Source organism: Microplitis mediator, chromosome 10 (genome assembly GCF_029852145.1).
Source record: "Microplitis mediator isolate UGA2020A chromosome 10, iyMicMedi2.1, whole genome shotgun sequence".
Taxonomy (NCBI): domain Eukaryota; kingdom Metazoa; phylum Arthropoda; class Insecta; order Hymenoptera; family Braconidae; genus Microplitis; species Microplitis mediator.
This window is the reverse complement of record NC_079978.1, coordinates 8,350,507-8,372,313: the sequence shown is the minus strand read 5'-3', so window position 1 is coordinate 8,372,313 and position 21,807 is coordinate 8,350,507. Positions and strand designations below refer to the sequence as shown.

At 26.6% G+C, this 21,807-nt stretch overlaps 1 protein-coding gene across 1 annotated transcript in view; it reads left to right on the top strand.

The window, feature by feature from the left end:
* The window catches only part of LOC130676790 (unc-112-related protein-like), a 33,247-nt gene that overhangs the window by 7,139 nt on the left and 4,301 nt on the right, over positions 1 to 21,807 (top strand). Inside the window, exons 2-4 of the mRNA XM_057483297.1 lie at positions 17,010 to 17,243; positions 18,678 to 18,946; positions 19,056 to 19,475. Of these exons, the coding sequence (XP_057339280.1) occupies positions 17,010 to 17,243; positions 18,678 to 18,946; positions 19,056 to 19,475 (923 nt within the window). The remainder of the gene's footprint in view (positions 1 to 17,009; positions 17,244 to 18,677; positions 18,947 to 19,055; positions 19,476 to 21,807) is intronic.

Here is a 21,807-nt window from a genome sequence, read left to right as displayed (position 1 = left end):
CCAATTTGCCCCATAATTCCCATTTTACGCTTCGTTGAGTTTTTGAAAGTATTTTAAAAAGCTCATTTTACCCCTCATAAATTATATATCAGCTAGTTTGCCCCAATTTCCGCTACTCTTGACTAATTCCAAATGAAATTGTTCCCGAAAAATTACGACCCGACACCGTATTCCCTGCATACTATTAAACTCATCAAAATTTAATACTTAAGTTAAATTAATCCAAATATTTTTACAACTAATTATAGGTTACAATATTGTAACAGGTGCATAAATGTATTTCATTCGCATGGACTTAAAGTTGTTAATATTGTTCTAACATTTCTCATTTGCGTCAGTAATAATTAAAAGCAATAATAAATATATCATTGATGTGAATAAGCATTAAATAATACTATTTTATCCGGCGTATCATTGATTACACCTTCAAACATATCACATTGAATTGAAATTAAAAGTGACAATTGCCATTATGAAAGTATAACAAATACAATTAATATAAAAATGCAATAGCAATAGTTTAAAAAAACAAATTGACATAATTATATTGGTGCCACTTACTTAACTGTCAGTGAGTACGATATAAAATAATAAAAAAAAAAATGTTGAGCGTGGGTAGAAAAGTCGAGTTCCCAAGAGAGGTATGTCACGTTCGTTGAGTCTTTGAGTTCCTTCTCTTTTCAAGTACGTATTGAGCGACTTTCAAGTACTTATAAGGCGAGCTTTCACCTCCAGATATCGCAAATTATCCAATTTTAAATTATTATTTAATTAAATAATGTTCATCTTCACTCTATTTACTCAATATTCTATAACACTTACCCGAAATTTATCATTTTTACAACTTTTTACATTGAGAGAAAAAAAACATTTTTAGAATATATACACATCAGAAAAAAATGTACTTGAAGATCAGAACGTTTTTCGCGCAACAAAAATGAAAAATATTTATGTAATTTAACTGCTTAAGAGCTAGTTCCGGAGATTGAAGGTGGCCTAAGACTTTCGGTTGACATATCAGCATTTATATCCAAAACACTTCGGAAATCTATTCGTCCAGTAGATTTTTTACTTTCAAATTTTTTTTTTTCATTGCGCGAAAAACGTTCCGATCTTCAGGTACATAGAAAAAAAAGAGTTATCTTGAGTCAAGAAAATATTTTGGAAGACAAACATTTTCGGGAATCAAGTCAAGATTTTCTTGAGCCAAGAGAATTTGTCTCTTATAAAGAAAATTCGTCTTGGTCAGAGAAGATTTATACTTCATCCGAAAAAATTGAGGTTTTCAAAAAAAATTTCTTGAATCAAGAATATTTCCCTTCAGTCAATAATTTCTTTTCTGTGTGTATTCTTACCAAAAGAAGTTATGTTATTAAAAATTATCAATTTAATATATTTTTGGTTCAAAAATTTGAAGATGTCAAACCAAATCTTTTTGGTGATCGAAGAAACTCAAGTTATTATGATCTTTTTTTTTGTAATCATGTAAATAAATCTAAATTTTCTTCTGTCAAGAAAATGATGCTTCGCGTTAGATATGACATTAATAATGCAATAATTTATATCGATTTATTACTAGAGAAAATATTGTTTTTGCAAGTTATTTTTTTCTCAGTGTAGATCGATATCAATACACAGTTGAAAATTTTGTGTTCTTCTGTATAAAAATTCAATGGTTAAATATTTTGTGTAAAATTATTTGAGACCATCAAGTGTAAATTTAACTTAAGTTTAATGTGTTATCTGATCTCAACAAGTTTTAAACCTGTACTATTGTTTGACACAAGTATAATGTGTTAAATTAACACAAAAAATTAAGTGTCCAGTTTGGGACATGTGATTTGTGTTAAATTTAACACAAATTTTTCTGTGTACTAACAATTTACTGTGTACTAACAATAAAATAAAATTTAAATTATTTAAGGTAAATTTGCATGAAAAAAAAAAAATTAATTGAATGAAGGTATTCCATTTGATTAAATAACTAGCTACATCCCATTCATCATTCTCTCCCTCTACTGATGTACTTGCTTCGTCCGTTAAAATTAAATATGTCTGGCCATTCAATTCGCTACGATACGATAGAAAATCAGTAGTCTTATATATGTATACATATATACTAATATAACAACTATATAGTATACACCCACTACAATATCATATAACATAAAGCTTTCTCTATACAAATATTGTTATATATATTTTATTTATTGCGCAGCATGTTTGCTAATACTTATCGAGAGCAGTGATAAAAAAATAACTGAATTTGATAAAATGTTACCTTGCTATGCGATAAATAAAAAATTTATATTATGTCAAGTATTGATTCTAACGAAAGATAGTAATTCTTCGTAAAGTAATGGATATGAGAACCAAATGTTCACGCTTAGTAATAGAAAAAACAAACTGATAACTTTTTCTGCTAGACAGTTCAGTAGACTCATCAATTCTCATCTTATAAGACTTCCATTAACTTTTTTTATTTTTACTCTTGAATATATTTAAGGGAACATATACATACATATTAATATATATTTTTCAATCTAATTTTTGAATAGTTAATTTCTTTGAAAGCTTTTTGTTTAAAAAAAAAATAAACGTTGAATGTCTTGACCGTAAAAATATTTTAAAAATACCCAAATGTACATTTCAAATATCGATATGAATATCTTTCTATAGGGTAGAGGTACCATTTGTGGTCATTGCTCCATTTTTTGACATTTGATACTTTATTTTAATTAATGAAAACGTGTAAAATAAAATTAACATTTTAATAGCGGGTTAAAGGTATCTTTGAACACATTTTAAAAATTAATTTTATCATTGCGTCTTTTACAAATTATTAAAATTTTTCAAGTGTCCAAAACTGGCTCAAAAGTGGCTAAAAACGGTACCTCTATCCTGTATATAATTTGGTTAAAAGAAAAATTCTGTGTTAATTATTACTGCGTTTTTTATTATTTCTTCTTCACTTTTAGTATCGACTGTTGATTCATTTTTGTTAATAAAAAATTGACGATGATTTTGATAGCAATTGAATAGAATTTTTATAAAGAGGCGTGTAAAAATAATATGAAAGAAATTGGTTGAATTAATTTTGAATTGTCTTTAATTTATTAATGTATATCTATTGGCTAACAAACAATATTCTAATTAAAGTTTCAATTGAATTTTTTTATATGAGAACGAATATGCGTAATTGGAAATTATGTCTCAAAAAATTGACTTACTGTGATGGTAAAGGTCTGGAAATTTGTAAATTTTTTCAATTTAACGTGGCTGTCTATACCTAACGTATTTTAGAATTTACAGTTTTTAAAAAATTTATTATTTCATCAGTATAATGAGAACCGAAAATAAGTTGCCATGATAATAAATTCATTCACTGATATATGCCTTCAAAAACTGATCGGGTCACTATAATTATTATATTAAATTGTCAAGTGACCTAAAACTTTACATTGAGTCCAACTACTCAAAACATGTGAAAAAAAAATTGATAAAAAAAAAAAGCCAGGAAAGTTGATTATTTTTTAGTGGCCATGAAATCATTACTTTTCTTATGGCAATGATTATCTTATCAATTCTATTGAATATTTTTTTAAAAATTGTTTAGTTTTCAGATTACAATATAAACTGGTTTAGATTATTAATGAATAAGGAATAATTAAATAAATTAGAGAGTTTGCGGAAAAACAGTAAAAGAGACAAACTAGGAAAGCTGACATTTATGGTCTATGGAGGTTGAAAATAGAAAATTAAATTTGAATTGTAATTAAACTATGTGGTTACAATAGACATTTTTTATTTTAGAAAATTATACCTTTAATGTAAAAATTATAGTCATAAATTTCCGTGGGGTATGAAAATTTCAATATATATTTCTATTTAGTAGATTAGAATATCTAATTGTCAGTAATATTTTTTTTCTTGAGTTTTGAGTAGAGGATTCGGGAAAAAATTAAGGAGCGCACCATTAACGCTTCGCAATTGAGGTGTACAAAAATAAAGTAAATTATATTTAGTTACCAAGAATAGTAAATTAACACACAATTAATGTCATTTGTCATAGACAAATTGACTTTGTATTTAGTGATAATAAAATAGTGTTTCTATTTAATGAAATAAAATGTCGAGAATAATGACAATTATTTAAATTATATGGATAATTTTGGTATTATCATAAAATAATAATAGAACACGGAATCAAGTTGGGAAGTGAATCAGTCGGATGTGATTCAGTTTAAAAGCATATACACAGCAGCAGGATGTTCATCCATACAGGAGCCTCGCGATTTTTTTCTCGCAATGCACACACCCGGCAGTAATACAACACAGTACAAAGTTGTATATAGCTGATATATGTTAAAGTTAAACGAGAATATGAGGACAATGGTACATTGTGTGAACTTCCTACAGTCTGTATATGAATATATATCTATATATATATATATACCATCCACGCCATACGTATATATGTATATATATAATACGACAGAGAGTGGATGAGAGTAGAGTGTAAAGCTGATGTGGTCACATAGAAGCATCCGTTTTTGATGGCGTGCCTTAACTTTATGTTTCTTTGCAAACTCTCCAACCAAACTAAACTTCAAGTCTTTTCTGCAGCTGCGGTATATAGTTTTAATATACATATACACATATACATATATAATACCAGAGGAACGATTTCGTAGCACGCGCAATGTGTTCTGTACCAAGCTCTCAGTTTAAATATAAACCGTGACGTCAGTTACTTTTTCTCTTTTCATCCACACGTCTGGCGCTTCGTGTGTAATCTTGAGAAAACATTCTTGTTTTTAAACAAAAAAATAAACCATTATTTTAGAGTTATCTTTGTGAATTTAAACTCAAGCCTTACATTACAATCCGACTATCAAAATATTCATAATAATTTTTAAAATTACTCTGATTCGAGGATTTTTTTTAACGTCACGGTTTAAAAATAATTATTCTTCGTAATATTTTTTGTTTATATTACATAAATTATGTCTTTATGATTAAGTTGACCTTTTAATTTTAAATAACAATTTATCTGCATAAAAAATATTAATTTTTAAAATACAAAATATTGCAATCAGTTATCAATTATTTTAATACTTGAAAAAAAATTTTAATACAAAAAATTAATTATTCTTGTGATCGATTTTTACTTTTTTTCAATAAAATCAATATTCAAATTTTTTGATTTTTTATGTACAAAAATAAATAAAACTACTTTTGCATAATTAGCAAAACATTCTTTTTTTTTTCAATTAATACTGTAAATAGAGACCGCTAAAGTATGAAAATTTATAAAATAACAGTCATGAATATTTTATCAATACTGTAAATATTTATCGTTAAAAATTGTAAATATCTTATGTCACTGGATATAAATATACTCATTTTTATTTTATTATTTTTTAAAAAAAATTTTACATTACAAAAGTTTTAAAAATTTTTAACAAAAGCATTCAAATTATTACAGTTATAAATTTTCCAATGCGATTATATTCCAGCTATTAATTTTTTAATACGCTAATAAAAATATATACATCTATCTATATATATATTTTAACCGAGTACATTTAAATATTTCTCTAAGCTATATATGATTATGAAACAAAATATAAGATAGTGGTGTATATATAAATAAATATATACATATATACACATAGACATATTATCTATATTACATTTAAATCACGAATCGTTAGATGTTTTGTTGGCAGTTTATATAACTTATCTGTTGGTGACATAGTTAACTAGTTATAGAGTCAAAGCAGCAGGTTCACTTGATTCTATACACTGAGACATAATAATAGCACTCTTTATACACCAAGTCTAGCTAAAATAATTATATAGCTACACTAATTACAGTCAAGCGCATAGATGACAAATTGATATAATAAATACCAAAATAAACAACCACAACAATAATAATAATTAATTAAAGAGAAGACAGAACACGATGGTTTCAGTGATAGTAATTATAATTACAAAGATGTACAGTGTAATTTTAATAATGCAAATGTCTTAGTTATGAATATTATTTAGTCATAATTAATGATAAAGCAAAAGATATACAATAGACAATGTAACAGTTGAAGAAGATAAGCTTCGTTTAAACTTTAAACTCTCAAGTTATATTATAGAACCAGCTGGTAATGTAACTGAAGGTGGTAAAACATTCCAGCTGGTCGGGTCAAAGAGTATTCATTAGTGCAATGTATTAAATGCGTGAGACCTTTGTCGCGTTTTGTTATGTGTTGGTTTAGTTTGCTTGTTAAAAATCTTAAGAAGTAGTTTGCTGTAATAGGAACCAATGAACGTTCTGCCTATTTACGCTATTTGTTAGTTTGTAAGCTATGCTATATTACCTCATTCTGTTTTATGTATGTACAGTCAACACTATGATGTGCAATGTACTCTGTATGGATAGTCCTTGGTTAAATACCACGCAATTTATTTTATTTTTATATTCAATCAATTTGAATTATTGTTTGCTATTCTGATGACTACCACTGTAATCTATTACTTTTGCTGTAGGCATCTATCTAACCTTTAGATATGCATTAACATTTCGCTGTTAATAATTAATAAACACAGGAATTATATGAAACTAATCTTTAAATGGACTCAATATGATTAATAGACCAAAGTCTTTATTTTTTAAAGCTCTATTTATGAGAAAAAATTGAAAGCGAAAGTAGAATGCACTCGACGCTTCGCGCTTGAGGTGTGCGAAATTAATCTTTATAGATTTAGAATTGAAATTAGTTTTTTTTTAATGCGAAGCAATGAATATTTTATGGTTTATGTAATTACTATTTAAATATTTTTATTTTATCGCAATCGTAAACACAATATACGTACATGTAATAGTTGTTTAAATGTATGAATTCTTGTACATAAATATAATTGTAAAAAATTTATAATTCCGGATATGTTGGGCACTTAGATATTTAACTCATTGATTATTCAACAACTATTGATATGTATAACAGTTAAATGACACCCTTGTCATGTTTGCCACTTGATACGTGAACAGACTTGATTCGCTCTTCAATATGATGTCGTTTGTAATATAAGTGTGGTGTTGTGGTATATAACCGCACATGCATTTAGTAATAGTGCACATGCTTTTATGATACACTATCTCATATACCGGGTGTCTATTTTTATTTATGATATCGATAATACATAATCATTCAAATAAACAACTATTATTATTTTTTTTTATATATATATACTTTTGAATTTTTATTTTCTTTGTTATTAAAATTATTTATTTACATGACAGTATTGCATTCTAAGAAAATTTATATTAAATTTTTTTTTTTTCTTATCAGGAAACTTGAGATGAAATTAGAACTTGATGTTAAAATAGTGCAGTTAGAGCAGTTGATTATAAAATAATTATTTGGAAATTATTTTTTTTTGTATCGATGATAAAAAATTTATAAAATTGCTCAGCTCATCTTAGTTTAATAAAAATTAAATATATTTTAAAATATTTATCTGACTATTATAAATTGAAAATTTTTGTTTCTAATTCATAATAAATCGAACTGATTAAAAATTCTAATTTAAGACGCTGAAAATTTTTGTATCCTTTTCCAAAATAAGAGGATTCAAAGATGAAAAAAAATCCAACGCAGCAGTAGGACTGTACTTATTTTGGCTTGTAAAAAATCTTGTCATGGCTCCAATTTGAATAATTTTATTAGATTTATCCCATCATCTTCATTTTCAGCGGACTTACGAAAATTTTTCAAATTAAAAAAAAAAGACCTCGAGGTCCTAAAGTGATTCTGTAAACAACTTTTTTTATTTTCTCACTTTTAAAATCTTTATAATTGAATAAAAAGTTCAGATTTTGCAATACTTTATATTAGTTCGAATGATGACAAGTGATAAGAAAAAAAAATGCTACAAGAAATCACAAAAGCTACACAGAAAAAAAAAATCTCAACTGAAATTATATATTCTTGATTTGAGACAATTTTTTTGAAAACCTCAATTTTCTTAGATATTCTAAAATATTTTCTTGAATCAATATAACTTTATTTTCTGTGTACTTTTAAAGGCCTGAAAAATATGAAACTTCTGGAAGAGGGGCAAAATACTGGTATTTCTTTGCAAATTTTATCATTTTTTAATTTTTTGATGTGGTAGTCTATCAATAATTTAAGCATTTAAGTAGAGTTCAATTCATCTAGAATAGAAAAAAAAATTTAATATTTTTATGACATACAAATTTGTAAAATATAATTTTTTTAAGAAATCTAAAGACTCGAATCTCGCGTATTAACTCTTATTTGACGACTTATTATTTATATGCAAAACTCCATTAATTTTCTAATATCTTACAATTATATTTTATTAATCAATAGCAACAATAACTGCACTGAAGTTTTGAATAAATGTAGTTAGTACAACATAATATAATACAACAAAGATCTTCATTCATTGAAAATCACGACTTAGTAAATATAATTATGTATAAACATATTTGTATGTATATTTTCCCTTGCAATTATTTAATTGAGTGTAAGTAGGAAATGTAAGTGTCATTAATAACAGAAGTACCAGTTATAAAATGGATATCATAAATATAGACTTAATTTATGTCATTTTCTCGTGAGTAATTTTTTCAACGTCACGTGACGGTGATTCATAATTTCCGTTTCGTCACCAAATTATCAGCTGAACTTAATACAAATCAACGCGGTTAAAGGTTTTCTATAATCTGCTGCTTACAAACTTCATATTATATTTAGCTATTCTACAAAGCAGTTATAAATATTTTACGGATCATTTGTTGTGCCGGATATTTTTAACCTTAAAAAATACATTTTTTTTCTGTATGTGCGGGCACTTTTTTTAAGATGATTACCTTTGTTATGGCTTATGACTTATGATCTATTGTAACATTTGGTCATCCTAATCTCCGGTCTTCAATCATGTCTCTTCCGGTATCAATGTAGATTCCTTTCTTTACTCTCAAGATAAATCGATAGTGTCAACATTTATGCGATCACTTTGTCAAAGGTTTCAAAAACTTTTTTTTTCAGGATGTAACGTCAAAAAAAAAGCTCGTTATTGATCTCCCGGGCTTTTAGTCACTGGCAGTAAAGAAGAAAAAAATTATATTAAAACCAATCAACTAAATATATATAAATATAACATGATACTTTTTTGTAGACTATACATACAATATATTTTATTAAAACATAAATATCTCAATTTAGTCATCAAGAAATGAATTAATAAAATAATCATAAGTTAATATTTACTTTTCATAAATTAATCTATAAAGAATACATTAATGAAACAATGATTTTTTTAATGAATAATTATATTGAGTCATTAGTCTCTGATATTTCTAATAATAGCATAACTAATTAAACCATTAACTGTTATATATTAATATATTTTCCCCTATCTCAATTATGAACTTAGCACTGCAGGGACGATGAGCTCATTTTTATCAATTAATTTCATACTTTTTTTATTTTATTTATATTATATATTTTTTTGGTTATCTATTTAACTCATGCTCATCCTCATTCTTAATAATTTACCACTGAAAGCAAACTCAGTAAGGCGTGTAAAGAAAAGAGGGCGAGACTCGGTCTATGCAATGAAGGATAAAATCGATTGTCACTAGAAATCATTCGATCAATCTTTTTTACTATTACATTTATTTAAGTAATATAAATCGCACTACTTTATTTTAACCACACTAAATCTTTTTATAGCCGTTGTAAACTAGATTAATTAAAAAATAATAACTGCAACTTGCTATTAATAAATTGAAATTTTATTTCAAATGAATGATTTATATTTAGCGAAAAATTTTGACGCAATAATTATAATAAAGTAATTGAAAATATATATGTAACGAAGTATAATATAACGTTTATTTATATATTAATTACATACTAATGCATTTAAATAAAATGTAGGCAGTACAGTTAAGTGTTAACGATGTTCCAATAATATCTATGATCACGTTTAGTATTCAAGCTCAGTATCCACGTTGTTTTTGATCTACTTCTTTGGCACCCGCCCTTTTTTGCGGTTTCTATAAATAATATGACCCAGTTAACTTTACGGGGGAGTCGCAGATCAAATTTATTATTTTCATAATGATCTAATTATGTAAAAAACAAAAAAGAGCAATCGCTTGTATTTTTAAAAATGAAAAAATTTCTATAATTTGAATCGAGGATGCAGATTTAAATATTTCTACTCTATTTATCTTATTCTTATTCTTATACTAAAAACTTAAAATATAATGGATCAAGGTCTGTTTTAAAAATAATATAAATTGACGTCTTAATTCATCAACTCCCGCCCGCATTGGTAACGATACAATCCGAATGATTCCGCTTAAAAATTTATAACACACATACATATATTTCATACTAATTGATAGTTGCAGTAATAGGGTCACGTGGCAGTAGGCTTTTACATGCACAAGATTGAAGCGATAGAGGGTAAAATGGTTTCTCTTTATTCAGCCAGGCTCTGTAGCATGCCATCTCTGGCCATTAAAAAATTGACCACACCCGTATGTAGATACATCATTTAATGTTGGGAAAAGCAAATTGATCCTAACGGAAATAACATATATGTATATATATATATAACGTTGAAATCAAACGTATCGAATTAAGTGACATGAAAGTTTGATATATTTATGATAATAAATACTCATTAATTTATTTGAATCATGTGAACCTATTATTGCTTCTATTCATTCTTTTTAAATATTATAATATACTGATATATGTTTTGATTTATTTTATTGATATATATTACTATTACTAAATATTATTATTAATTTTATTTACTGATTTAAAAATAAAAAATCTTAACTTAAATTTTAGTATAGGGGTGTTTGAATAGTTCAAACATACGTATTATTCGTATCGAATTGAATCGAACAATTCGAATTAATCGTAAGTTTTCAAATTATTTGAAACTTTACGGATAATTTTAAAATTTACGAATAATTTGAAAAGATTCGAACTATTCGAAAAATTTAAAATAATTCGGAAATTCGAATCGAAGAAGTATATTCAATTCGATTCGAGCCCAATTCACACACCCCTATTTCAGTAGTAAAAATAATTTTCATTTAAAATTATAATGAGTTTTTAAATGAATTCAAAAAATCCTTACAAATTTTCCCATAAATTTTGAATCAGATCTTATTTCAACTCTGGATTGAACAAAGTTTTATAAATATATGAATGTGTAGACGTAAGTTGATTCTCGTCTTTTAAAGTAAAAAACGAATGAATGTTAATAAAAATAAATATTTCTTCCCACATACGCTATCACAAATCTCAATAATCCATTCATCCCTTTAAAGAAACGTGTACTTTGTGCCCATCAATATTACTAAATATTCAAACTTCCCAGCAGCAATGCGTGTGCTGGGTAAAACTTTCAAGGGATTATGTAAAATAACTTCCGGCAACCTTTTGTGGTAAGTCAGTCGTTGCACGTAGGCGACACTAAATGCCTGTCTTCAGCTCAGAGACACCATATCAGGTATTCCATCGAAAAATTTAATACACACTCTCAAAAAACTTTCGATGAGTCCTATACCACTACTATATAAATATAGTGTGGATATAATATAATATATTCTAAATAAAATCTAAACTATCATGTTACATTAGTTTAGTATGCGGAAAAAAAATATTTATTGACGACTTTATCATTTTGAACAAGTTCTCAATTCAAGTTGTTAACAACTTTATTTTAATTTTCATTTTTTAAAACTATATATTTAAATATTTTTCATAAATAACTAACATTCTTTATTATTATTATTATTATTCAAATAATAAATAAAATAAAGAAGGGTAAAATAGACACCCTTTAAATTTTTCATTTAAAATCAAATTTAAAAGAGTAAATAAATCCCTCAAAATTTTTTCCAAAACTAGTCAACTTGACATTTTTTAATTTAATATCAAATCAAAAATTATTTTTTAATATTTTCTTTAAAATTTTGGATCAAATAATCGATAAAATTTTGCAAAATCATTATTAGAAGTAAGGAACAGATGTTTCTGACTTGATCCTTTTTTTGTATGATAGCTTATAGAAAATAAAATTTTGAAAAAAAAATAATTTTATTTAATTTTTTTCTAATGAGTCATCTTAATAAAATAATTAAATTTCAAAATATATAAATATAAAAAAATAAAATTTTAATTAAAAAAATATTTATTTATATATATGTTGACATTAAATATAAATAATATATAAAAAAGTATAACATTTCATAATAATTCCCCAAGTATATTTATCATACATTTAAAAATGCAAAATAAAAATGATAGTGTCCTTGATTAAATTATTAAATTCAACATACATATTCATTCATTCGAGCAGAGGAAGTTCATTATAGGAAACGTTTATTTTATAATGTCGTCACTTGCTTAAAGAATTGAACATTACGACTAACATAGGTGTGTTCATATTAAGTTGATACGAGTATTAGTCGAAAGTTCGTCATCCTATACGTTGACGTGTTAACAATATTTAATTACATAATTATATTAAAAACTTTTTTTTTTCTAATGATGACATTAAACTGCAAGTACATTAATTTATGTATTTTTTAAATTAAATGACAAAATGTCTCATTAAACGACACGATATCCATGAATAATAATAATTTGTTGTTATACACGATTAAGTATGAACTGCTTACAATATCAGTAACAATGTACTGACATGCAGACTTCAACGAGGTCAGTGATAAAATATACGAGTGTGCCACGATAAGAATCATAATATCTACGCTATAACACACACGTGCTCTTAGTTCTGCCCCCGGGATAAATAGATGAACTATTTTTTTTTTTAATGCTCTAGTATATATTTTTATCTTTTTAAATGCGCATTTATAAATCGATTATGATATAATTAAAAATAATTAATGTTTCATTAAATATTTATTACATAAGACCCAATGATTAAATTTAAATAAAAAGAATTTTTTTTTTATTTTATGATCTCATTAAAAATTATAACATTAATTTATTATTTATTAAGTAAAACGTTTAATGTTTTTATTTATAAATTAACATTTTTAGAAATTGTTAAATTAATTCCAATTTATTTAAAATAATTCTTTGAATTATTCTGCAACTATCAAAATTTGTAATTATAATTTTATTTATTTTGAACCCAAAATTATGCGAAGACTTTACCAATTGGCTCCAGCGGTAAATGTCCCGTTACCAAATAATACAAAATTTTTCATTAAAATCTCAGTCTTTCGATTTGTACCGGATTTAGTTGATTTGTATAAATATAACATTCTATATGCGAACTAAGGGATCAAATATGAAAGTCAAAGAAGTGTATGATCAATTTAAGATCAACAAATTCTCCTACAGAAGAGAAGTTGCTGATCGTATATTTTTCTACAAAACCGTAAATGGCCACATTGACTCCCCAGAAATATTAGAACAATTTGGTCTTGTCTGTAATAAACCAGGTTCGAGATCATACAGGTTGTTGAGTGCAACTCAATCATCAAAAAACTATGTGCACTATGGACTGAGGAACAGGATAGCGAATTCAGTTAACGATTATTGTGCTTCCATAAATTTTTTTGGTGATTCTTTATCATGATTTTGAAGAAAAATAAAAAATGTTGTACCACGTCACTAATATAAAATAGTATATGATATTATATTCTCGTTCTGTGTAGTTTTTGATTAAACACTTCTTTTGTAATAGTTAAATAAGATGTTTAGAGCCGATTGGCGTAAATAAATAAATAACCAATGTTATGCTTCACTCTAAAAAATTTGTGAAGTGAACGCGGATTAAATCCGGAGTAAATTCGGAGCAGGTGACTGTTTATTTATTTAATTCCCTTGGAGTAAAATTCACTCCGAAGAGGGGATTATTTCAATATTGAAACTCCGGTTCGGAGTGAAATCAACTCATAAAAGAAGTTTATTTTAATATTAAAACACCGAACCGGAAAGAATGCGGATTTTTAAAAAATCGTGATCTGAGTGACAGAATGAATTCGGATTTAAATAAAATCCGTAATTACTTCGAATTCACTCCCGATTTTTTACAATGTATATATCCCATTGTATAATATTTATAATTAATAAAATAAAATATCTTACGAAATAATAATTTTCATATTTAAATTTTATAACAAAAATAATCAAAAACTCAACCGTCTTATTCATAATTATTACTTCATGTTAATTAACTTTTTAATAAACTCCTTATTTACCAAATTTGCTGATAATTTATTTTTATTTTACAATAAATATTTTTTTCTAAGTATAAAAAAAGTATTTCTAAGTTTACAAAAAAATCCAAGTAAGAGGAAAGAGCACAGAGCTTCGCGCTTAAGGTGCGCAATAAAAATTTATTATATGTCTAATCTATTTACATTGCTATATAAATATATACATATGTATATATGTACGTATGTAAATATAAATTAATATTTAATATTTAGTTTTATAATATAATAGAGACTGTTAACTATAAAACACATGAGGAAACGTTTAAAATAAATGTGCGGTCATGTATAATACTCATACTCAGGTTAAACCAGGAAACGTAGAGTAGCTTTCGGTCACCATATAATTCTTAAGAATCATTTTAATTTGTCATAGTAAGCTACTAAGACTTGTAATATTATATGAGTGCAATATTAACAAGAAAATTTTTTCAATGTTTACTCATCTTTTAGTAGAAAAAAAAAAATAATAATAATAATAAATTAAATCTAGTCATTCGAATTTACATAATTATCTAATGCTAGTCATTAAAATCATCTAATGACTAATGGGTAATTTAATTTTTCTAAAATAAAATAAATCAAATTTTTCATATATAACTTTTTTTCAGTTAAAGTTCTGTTAATAAAATTTAAAAATAATTTACATTATCATTGTAAAAACAAAGTATAGGGTAGCTAAAATAAACAAACATAAAAAATGTATATATGTATATATATATAACGAAGAAAACTTATATTAAGTAATGTAATGTAAGGAATCTAATCCTCAAAGACATAACAGCAGACGTTTATAAAGATGAGAAACATATGTAAAATGGTTTCCGTTTCCCCTTAAAATCTAGTTTAGAGCACGTGCTTAAACAGTAATATAAATTGGTACTCGAAACCATACGAACTGAAGAAGAGTTTCTGATAATGATAACATAATCTCTCCCTTTATAAATAGTACACGATTTGTACTATTATAGCCTGAAGTTATAAACTATCAGTAGACTATTGGAAAATACAATTTATTATATTATCCTCGTAGGATAACATATATATCATTTCATTATTATATCTAGCCATGTGGTCACACCAAATGGCCTCACCCACGCTGACCCTGTTCGGGGTTCCGTATGAAATTACTCAATTGACCGAACATAATACACATTGAGTATCATCAGAAACTCAGGGATAAAGAAAATCAAGTTTAACTTAAAATTTTTTTAATTTTCTACCCACAAACCAGCAGCTGGAAAAATATTTCTGAGGATCCCCATTCCAGGCTTACCATTGAGTGTTTGTGTTACTTCTTTTTTACATCTTGAGCTTCCTTTATTCTATATAATATTTAACTATATATATATATATATATATGTATACTTTAACTGATTTTTCTCTGCATAACAGGAATATACGTAATAAAACTCAGCGTAGAAAGACTCGAGCTATGAAACCCCTTAAACACTACACTACAAAGTCTTTCACATTTTTCTTGTCTTTGCTAAGGGGTAGGTCTTTAGAATGAGGTCTTGGGAGTGGCTCTTGTACATACTAAACCCAAGAACAAAAAAAAATAAAAAATAGGGTGACAAGGGCTGTACTAGAAGTTCTTTCTTACAAAATACAACTGCCCTATTTATTTATGTAATACGTTGTACAAATATACATCTGAGGATTATTTGTGGACAAAATCTTTAAATAAACAAATTTAAAGACGCTTATGCGGTTTAGTTGGAAGCTCATTCTCTATTTAAATATAATACATTTAAAAGTATCTAAAATAAAGTAAAGATCAAAATAATGTAAATATACTTCAAACAAAGTTCTTTAATGTCAGTAGGTAAAACAAAGTTGAAAAAAAAAATACATATATATTTTCGGACAAATGTGTCAGTATAGTAGACTTTTATGGTTTTTCGTGCGGAAATTCAGTATTAAAACAGATGTTACCAATGAATGCATGAAATCCCACAGACGCACGTGTCTTGAATACGGTTGGTTCTGTATTTCAGCAACTGCATCGTCTAAAACATCCAGATTCTTGAGAAAATAAAATAAAATTTTTATAAAAAGACTTTAAACTGCCGAAAAAAAATCAACGTTTACGTATACAATATCAACACGAGTTACTTGCGTAAGCATTTAACGACTATCGTTAAATCGAATGCTTTTCAGAGCTAACATCCGCTTCAATGTATGCGTTGAACAGTAACGGACATCCGGAAGTATTACTACTTTCCGGATTTTTAAACATCAATGTCTTTTTTATTTTTTGTTGGTCAATTACTTTTTTTCTAATTATTTGTCATTTAAATTAATATTTTAGAACAATTAATTAGAAAATTTACTATTTTGAAGTATGAAAAGGATCGAAGAAAATAATCATAGATTTGTCCATCCATTTCCATGATTATTTGGAAGTATCATATCATTACTATGAAAATTTCAATGTGTACACTGTAAAAAATCGTGAGTGAATTCGGAGTAATTACGGATTTTATTTAAATCCGAATTTACTCCGATTCGAAATTTTAATATTAAAATAAACTCCCCTTTTGAGTAAATTTAACTCCGAGGAGATTAAACAAATAAACAGTCATCCACTTCGGATTTAATCCGCGTTTACTCCGAAAATTTTTTACAGTTCATTATTATTAATGTTATTACTTAATAAATTACTAATGATTGCGTTATTATGATTTTTTTGTAGATATTGCGATGGACTGGTCAGATCATGCACTTTGGTGGCCCAAAAGAAATCACTGGCTCACAAGAACAAGAAGCACTTTGGATCAGTATGGAGTTGCAGCCGATGCTCTTTTACATTTTACACCAATGCACAAAACACTTCGTGTACAATTGCCAGACATGCGTTATCTTGATTGTCGAGTTGATTTTTCCGTAAAGACTTTTAATGCTGTTATAAATCTTTGTAAAGAACTAGGTAACTCTTATTTAATTATTTTATTTTTTTAAATTATTCAATTTAGTAGTTTTCAAAATTTCAATGTTTTAATTTATTAATAAATGATCTATCAATAAAAATTTCATTTCATTTTTTTTTTAAATTTGTTTAAAGTAAATATCAGAGTTATTTTTTATAGAGTGAAAAAAAAATATATATAAATATCCTTTTATCACGCGAAGGTCGTGTTAGAAAAACAAGTGATAGCAGTTTTTAATTAAGCTAATGGGGTGATAAATTATCATACAATTAGAGGAAGCATAAAATCTGATTTGCTGTTAGTAACAAAATATATTATTTTATTATTAATTTTTATTTAATTTATTAGTTTTTTTTAAACAATCAATTTATGCTTACCAGGCAAATGAGGAAAATTACCAACCGGAAATGATCTTGACACATACTAGGTCATAAACTGTTGATAAATAGAAATAGTGACGCAATATTTACATTGACAATAACTTTATTATTTAATGTTTTACGTTGATCAAAGCAACAGTTTTTTTTAATCGTCACGAAAATATTTTAATTTTAAAGTAGCTCGTGGCAAAATTATTGGATTCGCGATGAAAATTTGAACAAATTTTTTTTTTCGAATTCACATATTTTATTCATGATTTTTATTATAAAATTTTCATATTTTTTGCTTCGATAATATTCGGAATTTTCGAAATTTCAGAGAAAATCGTATTTTTGGTCGTTGAATATTTTTTTTAGAAAGGTGCAAAAATTAACTGCTATTTATTAAAATTTTTTTAAACCCAATGATATTAAGTTTGACATTTATTGAGCGAAAGATGCAAAAAAAAATCTAAAAAACGGTTGACTCTGTGGGCCAACTCCAAAACTTCTGAGCTTCTCGAGATCAATAAACGATTGGACTGAAAAATTATACATTTTGCTAAAAAAAAGTAATTTTTTTCCGACGATATCTTTGGAAAAAATCGACGATTTGCACTCGCTCTGCGGCAATTGAAAGAGTTTGCTGAGAGTTAGATTTGATTAAACTTAGAAACAAATTGGTCGAGCAATTTACGAGTTATGCAACAAAAACTTGAAATAAAATTTTTTTTTATTTTTATTTTTCGTAAAACCTGTTAACTACTTGATCGATCAACTTCAAAATCTAATCAGTTCTAAGTCTTGATGATCCCTTTCGATTGCCGCAAAACACTTTCAAATCGGTTGATTCGTTCTAAAAATATCATCGGACAAAAAAAGTTGACACACACACACACACACGGCCGGACGTCCACCCGGAAATAGAATAGCTTCCTAAGACTTCAAAACGTCGAGATCCGATGAAAACTCAATTATCAAAAATTGGACCGAAACCAATAACTTCCCTTTTTTTCAAAATTTCCAATTGTCATAGCAGAAAGTTTAAAAAAAAAAAAAAACATTTTTTTTAAGGAATTAGACATCCAGAGGAGCTATCATTTTGTAAACCCCTTGAGCCTAATCACTTGAAGTACAACTTAAAAGATCTGCCAGCAAAAAAGAAGATAGAAAATCAAAAGAACGGGCATTGGAACGTGCCAGCGGATACAAACACTTTTATCCCAGTCAGTCAAAGTCCACAAGGATCGAATGGAAGTTTAGATCAGAGCAGTCCTTTTATGTGCGCTCCAGTCACCCCGAACAATAGGAATCACAGCACGCCCATCAGTTCTCCAGTTTCAGTAAGATCTACCTCTTTACTATTTTTTTTTTATATTAAAATATGTTTTATATTTTTTTCTGAATATATTAATAACTTATTATTATTATTTATTTATTTATTTATTATAGCATACGGGTACATGGAAGAGAAATAATAACTCGTCAGGATTTGGGAGTACCGGTTCATTCAATGCAAACAATAGTACAATGAGTTTAGAGGCATTAAATGGTGGCATGACCGAATCATTGGCTCAAAGCCCATCCGCGGCATCACCAGACGTTCATGCCAAACTAATAAAACCGAAAAATCTTGTCGAACGTGCACGAATGAACGTAGCATGGCTCGACTCATCTCTCTCAATAATGGAACAAGGCATTAGAGAATATGATATTCTCAGACTTAAATTTAAATTTTATTCATTTTATGACTTAAATCCTAAAACTGATGCTGTTAGAATAAACATGATTTACGAACAAGCTAAATGGCAGCTTCTTGCCGAAGAAATCGATTGTACTGAAGAAGAAATGCTTATGTTCGCTGCCCTACAGGTATTAAAAATATTTTTACACTAATAACATTAAACTGAAAACTAGTCCTGATAGATTGAACATGGGTCGTTTGTGTCCAAATATTCTACTGTAAACAGCCTACATGCCTCCGAATTTTGATGAAAATGCTTAATGAAAAAGGGATTTTCGGGGCTGGCAACAACTCTATCGCATAGTTACGTCCAAAGAAGACCTACGAATTCATTCAAATTTTTCCTTACAGAATCACATAGTTAAATAAGCAGCGGCCGCTAATAACCCATGTTCAACATTTACGAGTGCTGAAAACTTAGGGCTAGTTTTACTTCATACTTTATATATGTTCACTCTGCCCTCAAAGTTGTTTTATATCTTTTTCAATATTTAATCAACAGTTATTAAATTTGACCTACAGATAAAACAATTTTTTTTAAACCCACGGATATTTACCTCTATAGTGAAAAAAATTTTTTTTTCTCAATTTTGATAGAATTTATTCAAAATAATAAATTACTTCGGGTATAAAATTGATGCTTTTAATTAATAGATTTTTTTAAATTTAATCACCAAAAAATTTTCATTATAAACTTTTAAAAAATCGGTTTTAAAAATTGGTGACTACAAAAAATAAAAATATTTATTCGATAAAAATTCAAACAAAAAAATCTATTACATAATAAATTAATTTGTTACCTTTCGTAGAAAATGATATTTGGTTTATATAAAATGCCATAGTTGTTTTTCACGTTCCCTAGAAGACTTATGACTCACGATCCACTTGTTCGCGACCACTTTTAAATATTAATACGAACTATGTAAGCTAGATTGGTGTTGAAAAAAATTTTAAAATATGTTGAAATATAATTGCAAGTCAACCTGATCAATTATTTGATAAGGATTAATTAAAAAATTTATTTTATTACATTTCGAGGAAGCACGTCTCCATCATCGGGTCATAATATTTTAATTAATTTCAACGACACTAACTATATAATAGTTGGAAAAAAAAGTCAGCAATTAATACGGACACTTGGATTGTATCAACTCACGATTTATGACTTTTTTTTTTATAACACTATAAAAAAATATTTTTCATAGATATTGTTAATGGGGTTTTATAATGTAAAAAAATAAAAAATACTTTTATATGATGAGAAAATTTTTTATGAAACTATAAGGTCACGGGTCTTAAAAAAAAGTTTATCAAACTATTTTAATTTAGTGAGGTCCTCTTACTGATAGTCACGATCATAAATTACATTATAGTTACCATTATTTTTTTTCTCTTTTTTAATAAAATAAAAGTACTAAAAGTTCCCACGTATCTTATGACTGATCAAATTTATATTTTAATTAATTTAAACGAACAAAAAAAAACACTTGCAGCTAATGACAATATTTAAAAATTCATTATTAAAAATTCTATTCAATTTTCAAGGATAATTGTCATGGAAATATTAATTTTATATGAATATCAATTTGTTTAGATAATTAAAAAAATTGAAGCATAAATTTTAATGAAAATTAAATGTACACTGTAAAAAATCGGGAGTGAATTCAAAGTGATTACGGGTTTAAATTTAAATCTGAATTCACTCGGAGTTTCGGAATTTTAGAAAAAATCACTTCGTATACGGAGTGATTTCGGAGTGATCTGGATTATTTTTTAAAATCCGCATTCACTTCGATTCGGAATTTTAATATTAAAATAAACTCTCCTTTGAATCAATTTTATTTCAAAGAAATTAAATAAATACACAGTCATGCGCTCCGGATTTAATCTGGCGTTCTTCGCAATTTTTTTACAGTGTAACTGTGTAAAAATATATGTTCTATGTAATTAATCAAGATATTGAGTTGGATTTATATTCGAAAAATTTTTAAAATACAGTACCAATCTTTTTTTTAAAAAACCTTAATTACTTTTTGATAATTGATATTAGTGCGTTTATTAAGTCTTACTAATAAATTTCTCGTATTTAAAAACTAAATATTCATGGATAAAAATAATTTAAAATTAAAATTATGGTTTTTAAAACAAACATCAGCTTTAAAATTAATTGATCTATGGACAGTAAAAAAAAACAATTATTAAAATGACATAAAATGAAATTTTATGGCATTCATCACTTAAAAATTTAAATTAATATAAAAATAAATTATATAAGTAAGTTGATTTATATCCATCTGATTTGGAATTGTTAATAACTTCCAGTAATTTCCTTTAAATTTAAAAAAATATTAATAATTAATAGTAATAATCAACAAGTGTAAAGTGTAATTTAATAGACATTGAATGATAATATCTAACCATTAACGCGCGTGGGTACGGTCACTAAAAAATAATGAATTT